At 32.4% G+C, this 10,536-nt stretch overlaps 1 protein-coding gene across 2 annotated transcripts in view; it reads left to right on the forward strand.

Annotated features, from left to right (window-relative positions):
* The window catches only part of LOC110100303 (DNA ligase 4), a 51,726-nt gene extending 42,430 nt beyond the window's left edge, over positions 1–9,296 (forward strand). The window contains exons 17-27 of one of the 2 annotated variants that reach the window (XM_020827747.2): positions 1,547–1,639; positions 1,718–1,766; positions 1,896–1,983; positions 3,334–3,534; positions 3,743–3,868; positions 4,156–4,255; positions 4,349–4,454; positions 6,160–6,287; positions 6,384–6,542; positions 7,571–7,726; positions 8,608–9,296. In XM_020827747.2, the coding sequence (XP_020683406.1) occupies positions 1,547–1,639; positions 1,718–1,766; positions 1,896–1,983; positions 3,334–3,534; positions 3,743–3,868; positions 4,156–4,255; positions 4,349–4,454; positions 6,160–6,287; positions 6,384–6,542; positions 7,571–7,726; positions 8,608–9,178 (1,777 nt within the window). In that variant the 3' untranslated portion in view covers positions 9,179–9,296. The remainder of the gene's footprint in view (positions 1–1,546; positions 1,640–1,717; positions 1,767–1,895; positions 1,984–3,333; positions 3,535–3,742; positions 3,869–4,155; positions 4,256–4,348; positions 4,455–6,159; positions 6,288–6,383; positions 6,543–7,570; positions 7,727–8,607) is intronic. The other variant, XM_028699201.1, reaches the window with a different exon arrangement.
* The last annotated feature ends 1,240 nt before the right edge of the window (positions 9,297–10,536 follow it).

Below are 10,536 nucleotides of genomic sequence, written 5' to 3' on the forward strand. Positions count from 1 at the left end.
TTCCACAACCAAGTGCAATCTAAAGCATTCTCTCTTATTGAGATTACCCTCCTTTTCAATTTTAGGTGAACCAGCTCTTCAACCTGAACACCTTATCATACTCAAGTACAATGAATAAGACAGAGTTAAGCACGGAACTTTAGTCACACTGCTAAGTAGCTTAGTTTTTGTACTTCTTTTCGACCAATTATCTACTCAACCTCTTAAATCTAACATTTACATTTTACTTATAAACGGACATTATATTTTGCATATGGGTACCTCAAAGATAGCCATCACGTTGACTATGAGTGTTGCAATAATAACACGGATTTTTAAATACTTATTTAAATACCTAAGAAAATATACTTTCTTTAGATTAATTAAATTTTATTTCTCTAGACTTTTACTCTAATGGAGTCGGTCATTTGCATGTTAACAATAAGCTATAATTATTCCATTCATATAATATAATCATAAAATCAATGATTATTTGACTTATGTTTATTTATGATGCACAGATATTGACATGGCAACACGGATATGAGACACCAATTATTGAAAGTATAGGGCACAAATATAAGTTCAACACGGTATTATAATTTTATATCTTAAAAATAGTGCATAAAAATTGAATAAGTAGAATATAAAAATAATTGGAAATAACATGTTATTTAATTAAGATTTGTTCTTAAAATGATTACTATTAGGATGTCCATAATTGGGTGTGTTTGTGTTGTGGGGTAGGTATTGAGAAGGGAGACAATAATGCTATCGATAATCGAGCATTGATGTTGTGCAGTGGGCATCAAGCATCGATGTCAAGACTATATCGGCCGTTGATGTTAAGACGACATTAGACAAAAAATAAGTTGTAAAGATGGCATGGGGGTGTTATTTTGGGTGTAGAAATTGTTGGCATCGAGCATCAATGTGAAAACAACGAAATACTTTGATGTTGAGATAGTTTGAAATGTTGATATTATGATAATGTTGAGATATCATTGGGCGTTGTTGTGAAATTCTAGCTATAAACCATCAGCAAGAAATGAAAATGGGAATGTTCATTGAGTAGGATAATGACTGCTTGCAATTGATTTGGGGATATAGAGAGAAAATAAGAAATTTAGCCTTTATTTTTTTAATAAAGAAAATTTTGAAATATAAGAAATAATATTAAAGAGTGTTTTTTAATAAAATATTTAAAATATGCATGTTGGACATTCGCATTCAATTTGTTTTTAATATTTTCTTAATCGGATGTCTTCATCATGTCAAACGATTGTCGTGTCTGATGCTTGTCGAACACTACATACCTTTTTAAGGAGAAATGTCGGTAAATCATGGATGTTTATAATGCATCATTTATTTATGAATTGTAATATGCTATCTTATTTAACATGAATTCATATGGAATATTGTGAACCATGAAAGCATATTTAATCCTCAATTTGTACAGATATAAGGCAATTTTATTTTTTGTTTCATTTTACTGTCTAGGCGCTCATTCTGGAGCTAAAGGTCTTAATTAATAGCATGATACTAAGGTCTTTCATTGTTTATGCAGGAAGAATGAGTACCCTAAAAGAGTACCTCATTTCTATGAAGTAACAAATAATTCAAAAGAGAGACCAGATGTTTGGGTTGAGAGCCCTGATAAGTTAGTATCCTGCTCGCTCTTTTTTTCCATTGAGTTCCTTGGATGTGCACTTTTTACATTATATGCTCTGTATCTCAGGTCAGTCATACTCTCTATTACCAGTGATATCAGAACAATAAAATCTGAGGTACTTTACACTAAGAATTTGTTGTCAATTTTCAAATCCCTTTTTATGCATCTTATTAGTTACTAAAATCTTGCACTTTCACAAGTTTTCTTAGATGCCTTGTTGTGAATGAAATCCCTTTTTGCCAAGGTTTTTGCTGCACCCTACAGTTTGAGGTTTCCACGCATACAACGTGTGAGATATGACAAGCAATGGCATGAGTGCCTTGATGTTGAATGTAAGTTCTTGAAGCTGAAAAACACATCTGGTCTTTTATGTAAATGGAATACACCTATTTGCGTAGGAAAATTAGTGCAGGCTTAGGTGTTCTTGTTTTAAAGCATTGTTTATCCTGTTATGTAATAGCTACTACCAGCGAAATGTAATAATTGATTGCCGTCATGTTCATGTTTATTTTAATGATATGTGCTAATTGTATTATTAATTCCTGTATTATACTGTTTTTGTTCATCAATTTTAGTTTAATGTGTCAATGCTGCTGCTGCTGCTGTTTTATTAAAAATTTATTGCAAAGATTTGTTGTTAAGAACGAGGATTTGAGAGGGAAAAGTTTGAATTTTATTAAGCAATCTACTCCCTATTTATAGATCTATACAAGGTATATCAATAAGGAAACAAATAACTCTTATAATAATATGAATACAATTATTCCTAAATCAATGGGAGGAATTAATGCAATCCTTGTAGTCCTCCCACGGATTACTGTTCACAGCCGTGGATGTCTTCGGGATCGTAAGGTTGAGATTTAACATTTGTTAATACTTAATTTAGTGCAAGATGCAAGAGAAATGACCACACACGAGATTTTGATATTGAGGGGTAATCATGAAACAAGTCCATATATATATATATATATATGAGGACTTGCAAAAAATATTTTAGGTTTGGAGTGCTTTGGCTATTTATTTATTTGGTTTTCTCTTCTTGTAATTTTGAATTGCTATGTAGAAAAAAAAAGGTCAAAAAACTTGAATGGATGCCATAAGTTCTTGAATAGATCAGGTGCCACTAATTTGGCACTGTCATCATCAGCTTTGACAGCTGCTGGACGTTGTCCCAACTGTTTGGTGTGGTCTTCAGAAATCTGCTTTACAATTCAATTTTGTCCACAGTTACATTTACTTTTATTTTTATTATATCTTTAAACAATTTGTTTCCATTTTTATTTTGACCTACCAAATTTCTTTCCAAGTTTAATCTGAAATTCTCATGACTTCTTGTTTGTGCTTTCTTTGTTGATGAGCGCTCTGATGAAAGTGTTATTATGAATATTTCTCATATCCTAGTATGTTTTTCTTTCAACTCAAAGCTACCCTGTCCTTTCCCCAATTTGAAAGATGTATTTTTATTTCCTAGTTTGATAACCTTGAATTTATGCATGACATCATCAAAATGAACATTAACATTTAAATTATGACGATTTAGGATCTTTTTAATGACTTTGAATCATTATATTAAAATATATATCATCATATACATATTTGTGATGTATGTTAGTTTATCAATATATTTTTATAAATTGCATTGCGTGCTTTGTAATTAAATTAGGACAATTTTTTTATTTCAGCATTTAGGGATTTGGTGCAGTCAAGCAATGGCACTACGCAAAGGGGAGTAAATCAAGGAGCTTTGCAACTCGTTAATGCCAAGCCTAAAAGATTATCAAGGAAGGGAGAGAAAACAACCATTTCTGTCATTACACCCCAGTCTATCCAGTCTGACATCTCTGTTGTAAAGAAAACGTTGATATTTGCAAATATGATGTTCTGTATCCTTGCGATAAGTTAATTTAGTTTGTGTTCTATCTATTTACCATTCCATACCAAAACATGATTTCTTCAGTTAGTATTTTGTTTTTCTTGTTATATTTCAAGCTTTATTTTCCTGATGTCCGAATGAGATCAATTTACTTGCACTATAAAAAGCTTTAGTGTGGTTTTCTTATTATTTTTTAATCTACTCCTTGACTATTGTAGATTTTGTGAATGTTCCCCCATCTTCTTCAGTAGATTATTTCCACAAACTAGTGATTGAGAATGGAGGAAATTTTTCCATGAATCTTAATGATACAGTAACTCATTGCATTGCAGCTGAGAAAAAAGGTACTGATTTCTCATGTTTAGAATGACCAAATTATATATCAGATTATTTAGGGCGTGTTCATTTAGATCCAAACTTTTCTTATTCTCCAATTTGTTCCCTCAACTTATCAAATATTGAATCTCTAGTCCCTCTACTATTTTGAAGAGTTGAGGGACCAAATTAGAGAGAAATAAAAGTTTGAGGTAAAAAATGAGCACATCCTAAATAATTTGGGGAATATTTTTGTTATTTTCTTTTAAAATTCTTTGTAGATCTCCTGCTAATTCCAAAACCAACACAACCCCAGGCATCAAATATCAGGCGGCCATGCATCATGGTGATATCATCCATTATTCTTGGGTTTTGGACTGTTGCAATAAGAAGAAATTAGTGCATATACAACCCAAGTTAGTCTTAAATTGAAAGCATTTGTACTTTTTTTTTTCTTTAGCTCATTTGAGAACTTAAAATAAATAGTGTTGTGTTATTCTGTCATGAAGGTACTTCTTGTTTTTTGCTGATTCTTCCAAGAAGAAGCACCAAGAGGAGATTGATGCATTCTCTGATTATTATTACTGGGACATTGACATCGAAGACATAAAACAGGTAAACTTCTGTAACAGACCACCGGATCGTTTTCATAACTTGCCTTTTAAAATTGGGAGTATGCAACTGGAAACTACTTTACACTTATGATTCAATAATTTTAGCCCTTCAGGTTGTTTTGCTGAAGGTTCTTTTGTTCCTCACTACACAAAAAATACAGACTTAAAAAGAACTGGGATTGCTAATAACTGCTCTGGATTTTTAGTTTTTAATGTGGCCGGTCTTTGAGGGGTTTCGGCCAAACTTGTATAGACTAGTTGTTAACTGTATGCACTCTTGAGGGTTGTTTGGTAATACTTTTGAAGGGCTATTAACTGCCCTTTTATTCCTAATAGATGTACTAAAGGAGATTTTTTATCTCGGAATTGTATGTTCATTGCAACAACAACATCCAGTCTTTGTCCCACTACGTGGGGTCTGCTATATGAATCCTTTTTCGCCATTGTGTCCTATTAAAAATCAAATTCTCAATTAAATCTAATAAAGAAAGATCATTTCTAATATTTTCTAACCAAGTCTTTTTGTGTCTTCCTCTACCTTTCTTAACACAAGTCAAATCTAATACCTCAACTTTTCTGACCGGGTCATCTGAAGGCCTCCGTTTAATGTGACCAAATCATCTAAGTTGACTCTCAGTAAACTTATTTTCCACTGTACAATTAAGGAATACTTAATATAACCTGATGTACAAAAGTGGATCCTTTCTTTTTTTTTTTCCTAAAGAAGGTCCTCAGTTTCCAAATACGCTAGACTGAAAGAAAGGGTTACTTGCTAAGAAATGGTCTGGAATTGTTTTTTTGTTCTTGTTGCTGGGAATTCCAGTCAATTTGGTGTAGATAAGTTTGTAACTCACTCTTGTAGGCCATCTACTTATGGTTAGAAGTTATTTAACTTGAATTCCTAATTGCACCAAGCACGACTTGGAAAAAAAGAAAGTTAAAAAATCTCCTTTAATTCTAAAACCCAGTCTTCGTCTCACTCACTTTACCCAGCCTAAAGCCGGAGTTAATTTTTTATTTAATTGATTGCAAAGACTGAGGAAAAGAAGAATCAGATCTAGGATGAAAACCGGAAAGGTAGGGGGAAGGGAACTGAGCACATAAATGAAAGCACGCCTCAATGGGAGAGTAGCGCAGGGTAGAAGAAACTTGATATATCTAAAAATCCTAATTTAAATGAAGATAAATCTGAAATTCTAAACATAATGTATCATGTTGAATTAATTTTCCTGAGATACGAAGAATTATAATCCTAATTGTTGAGATGTTACTAGCGGAAAATTGAAATGATCTATTGTCTGGAGTCAACAAAATTCATCCTGAAGAGAGAGCTGGTGGAAAATCCACACCGAAGAACAGATGAAAACTATAGAAGACGATCGAGTAAAGAAACAATGAGGAAGAACATCATTGTGACCGACGATATAGAAGATTTTTTTTTGCTTAAATCCTTCCTGAAAGCCTTCCTGCATTACTCCTAGACTGAGTGGAACTGACCCAAGTATTGATTGTGTATAGTATTGATTCTTTTTTCATAGCCAAAATAAAATGAGTGAGCCATCTCGAATATATGTTTGCACTTCCAGTTATATTTCCAGATAATTATGATGAATGCGAGAAATTTATTTTTGGATCACAACTCCTAACATGAGTTATCAATACCAATCTCTATGCCTAATAGGATTTTTTCACTTTCTGTACGACAGATATTTTGCAATATGATTGGATCTGGAAAGTCCAAAATGATTGAGAATTACAGGAAGAAATATCTTCCAGTGAGAAGATTGGGCTTGTTTCACGGTTGTTTCATTTACTTGCATGAAATGCCTGTCAGGTAACTCCCCTGATCATTTTGGTTTTCGTTGTGTACTTACGAGATTTTAGTGATGTTTCACTAGCAAGATAAATGAACTATCTTTATCTGTTGAAGGAATACCGACTTAAAAGTTATATCAGAGCTGGCCGTAAGAAGGATGAAACTTGAAATTAACATGCACGGGGGTAATGTTTGCAACGATCTTGAAACTGCGACACATTTATTAGTTTATGCAGTGCTTGGATCACATGACTTTGATGAGATACTTGAAAGGTATTTATCTGCATTCTAGTAAGATCTGTATTTTGGTAATCTAATGAAAACTATAACCATAATGAAAAGGTGTTTCTTGGCTTTATTCTCTTGGACTTCTGGATCAGCAAGTGGCTATTATCCTATCTTTATCCAAGATGTTTCTGGTTTTTGCATTTTAAAAGCTTCAAAAAATGGCAAACAATGTATGATTAAAAAAGTATGATTTGCAACAAGCTGGGTAAGAATTAGCATTTACAGATTGTACATTAATAAATTTTAAAAGCTTCAAAAAATGGCAAAAATTTTACTCAGATCATAAAGTCCTCACAAAATGAGGGCGAAATCTCTGGGTAGTGTCTTATCTACAAACCCATCTGCCTTCCAAAATTTACCTCGGAACTTATCAGTTAAAACTCCATCGCCGAATAAGAAGAGCGAGGGGAGGCCGGGGCCGAGTTTTCGGAGCCCACATACATTAATAAATTTTAATGAAGAGAAGGAATACCATGTGAAGGACAAAATTATGACAACACAGTTTAATGGTTTTAGAATATTACATGTACACTGATGCAATTAAAAATATGGACATAAAAATCATTTTTAGAAAAAGTTAGATTATAAAACATTGGCGCCTATCTTAAAAATGGTATCAAAGAAAAGGATAGAAAAAAGATCAAAGAAGAAAGATTAACAAAAATCATTTACATATGATAGATTAACATCATTCAATGTATAAAATTTTTGTATGGGAATAGTGATGTCTAACAATAATGGAATATATTATGTGATATGATGTTTAAATTTTCAAAATTAAAGGGTGCTTGTCTTTGGCGCATGATTCTTGAGAAGTTCTATATAGGTGTTGTTACAAAGGTAGCCATTCTTTTATAATAAATCACCTGGGCTGAAGCAATGTGCTCTTTTAGCATCTTATGATTTGTTGACCTTTTTGTATTGCATTTAGCATCTCTTTTTGTAATTTTGATTTTTTTTTTCCGCCACTTGAATAATTAAATGTGTAATTTATTTTTCATGATTTTTTTCAGCATTCCATCAAATCAACGCCGCCTTTTACACCAGAAGAAATTATATGTTTTGGTACATAATTGGTTAGAAGATTCCTTGGATAAAAGTGTCAGGTTACCTGAAAATGATTATAATCTAAAGCCAGATTCATTGGAAGAACTGATAGTTGAGGAAAAGTAAGTGGTGCCCTTCTTTTTTTTTTTTCTTTTTTACATAAAGAATCCTTATACGCATGATTTTATGATCATTAACTATTTAATCACACGCAGTTCTTGGTGTAGTGCGAGCGATTTAGTCATAATCTATGCATCTACTGTTATAACCATGAAGATGAGATGGATGGGTTTGTTTAGCGATTTTGTATTGTGGCTAGACAGTAAGGATGGTAGATTTGTATTTTCAAAGTACTCATATTTGATTCCATCTGAAAATAAATATTAAATATGTGTCATTGCAGATGTGATGGTAAAAAAAAAAGTCTTTTTTGGTTTTTTTTTTTTCTTTTAGTATACAATTTTGTACAAGCTATTTGGGTATGATGGATTTATTAAATTGTACATTAATAAATATGAAAAAGGAAATCATCATGCATTTTCTATCCATAAGCAACCAAATTAGCCGCATATATTCAAGTCAGTCTACTTTTATCAGTCATGTAAGTTGACTAGTGAATGTTTTATGTTAATAAGCTCTGATGTGAAACGATCAGGAATTGCAAGAAAATAATAAAATTATTATAAGCTTGCTACTTTAAGGTTAATGGATCTTAGGAAATAAATTTTAAGAATTATCCGTTGAAGCTTTGCTCTAATATGCAGTTACACTATTAGAAATACAGATCAATTTAAAACAATATCAGAAAATACAATAAAATGAGATGTACTGTAATAATAATCCACATGTTAATATCAACATGTAAGTTGAGTAGTGAATGTTTTATGTTAATAAGTTTACTTACTATTCTTTGCATGGCTATCTGTTTTTCATTATGTTTCCATCTTCATTATGCTTGTAAACCATCTTGCTTGACTTAATTTTTCTCAACATACTTTGGCAGAAGCAATCCGGCCTTCCCAGCAATCAAATGTGAAGCTGAAGATCAAAACTCTGCTGCATCTGGAAAGAGAAAAAGAGGGAGACGAGCTGCAGGAAGAGCTAATGTTGGAAGACCAGTTCACAGACCTACCCGTCGAACGCGGCCGAAGATTGGGAAGCGTTCAGTAAAGCTGGGTTCGGATGGTTCTGAAAGCAGTGACTGTTTGGAAGCAGCTCCATCAAAACATGCCAAAGATGAAAATTTAACTGGCCAAGTCCAGAAAACTGCAAGTGAAATACAAGATGAAGCTGAAAGGAAACAAGAAGTTTCAGATAGGCCTGTAGAACAAAGTGATTCTATGAAATTTCTGGAAATTGGAAGTAAGTCGGGAGATAAATTGGAGGTAAGGACTGACCCAATTCATGCAATGCTGTTAGATATGATACCAAGTCTTAGCCAAACCCAGAAAAGGCATCGAGAAGATGTTGACGTTTCTATCAATGAGGATAAGAAACCACAGCAGGAGACGAATCCAGTGAAGAAGAAAGTAAGCTACAAAAAAGCTGCAGATGAGCTTCTTAAAGATTGGTGATTGGGGCGGATGAGATAGTTGAAGTTGTAAGGTAACAATCCAAATTTTTGAACCATCGAGATATTATCTGCTTTGATTTATCACCTTAATTTAATGAGCTTCAAGATTATGAGACAAAGGTTTCGTTTAGGACACTTAAAACAGTTTTTTAGTATAAAAATTTAGATTTTAATTTTTAAAAAATTGCTTTAAGGTGCCATATAAAACTCAAATATTTAGGTTCAGTACCGTTAGATGATCCCTAAGGGAAAAAGTTGGAATAAACTGGCATTCGCAACTAATTTGAACTCTTCAGTATTCTATTAATAAGTGCTTTTTTAACCCGGTCATTAAGACTTTATATGGATGACTTTTTTACTACTTTGTTAAAGTAATTTTTTAATACAAAGATTAAATTTTTTGTAACAAAAAAATTATTTTAAAAGGCATCAAAATATAGGCAAATTATTACGTCTGGTGTCTGGATCAGGGCAAATTATTGGGTCAGGTGACCGGAGGCGGAAAATAAGTTCGGACATCCAATAAAAATTTGCCGCGTCACCTTGCGCTTTAGTTGCGCTTTGGTTGCACTTTAGTTGCGCTTTTTGATTTGCGCTTTAGTTACGTTTTACCTGCGCTTTAGTTGTGCTTTACTTGCGCTAATTTTAAAATAATATTTTATTAATATCCGGACCTATCTCTGCGTTCGGTCACCTGACCCAATAATTTGCCCCGGATCAGATGTGTCACATCACCAAATACACTGGATCCTAATATATTTGGGTGACATGACACATCTGAATTGGATGTTCGAACAGCTGGTGATGATTGGACGTAATAATTCGCCCAAAACATAGCTATAACTCGATACAACAGCTTCTAAATTATGATATATACAAAACTCGTTATTTTCTTTTCTCTGAACTTTCAGACAATTTATTATGTAAAAGTTCATAGAATATTTTGTTTAAACAAATGAAATTTAATTAATAGTAATTATTTAGTTCAGTGTACGAATGATTAAATAAAATAAGCCAACGAAATCCATGTTGACACCGACGCAAAAAAAATTAAAAATATATAAAATGCAGCTTTATGTTCCTCTTTGAAAATGACCTCAGAAATATCCTTATAGCCAAATTTATTGCTTATTTTTTAAAAAAATATAAGCTTAATATAAATTAAAACAAATTGATTATGCATTATATTCATTTAAAATAAATTTAACAATCATTAAAATCAAATTTCAATAGCAATCATTTTACATTAAATATTCTTATTTTAAAAAGAAGAATTTGTTCCAACTGAGAAACTTCTAACAATTGACATTTTCATACGAGAAATTATTTTGTGGACGCCAAATAGTCTCTGGAGATCAA

Source organism: Dendrobium catenatum, unplaced genomic scaffold, assembly GCF_001605985.2.
Source record: "Dendrobium catenatum unplaced genomic scaffold, ASM160598v2 fragScaff_scaffold_1220, whole genome shotgun sequence".
NCBI classification, from domain to species: Eukaryota; Viridiplantae; Streptophyta; class Magnoliopsida; order Asparagales; family Orchidaceae; genus Dendrobium; species Dendrobium catenatum.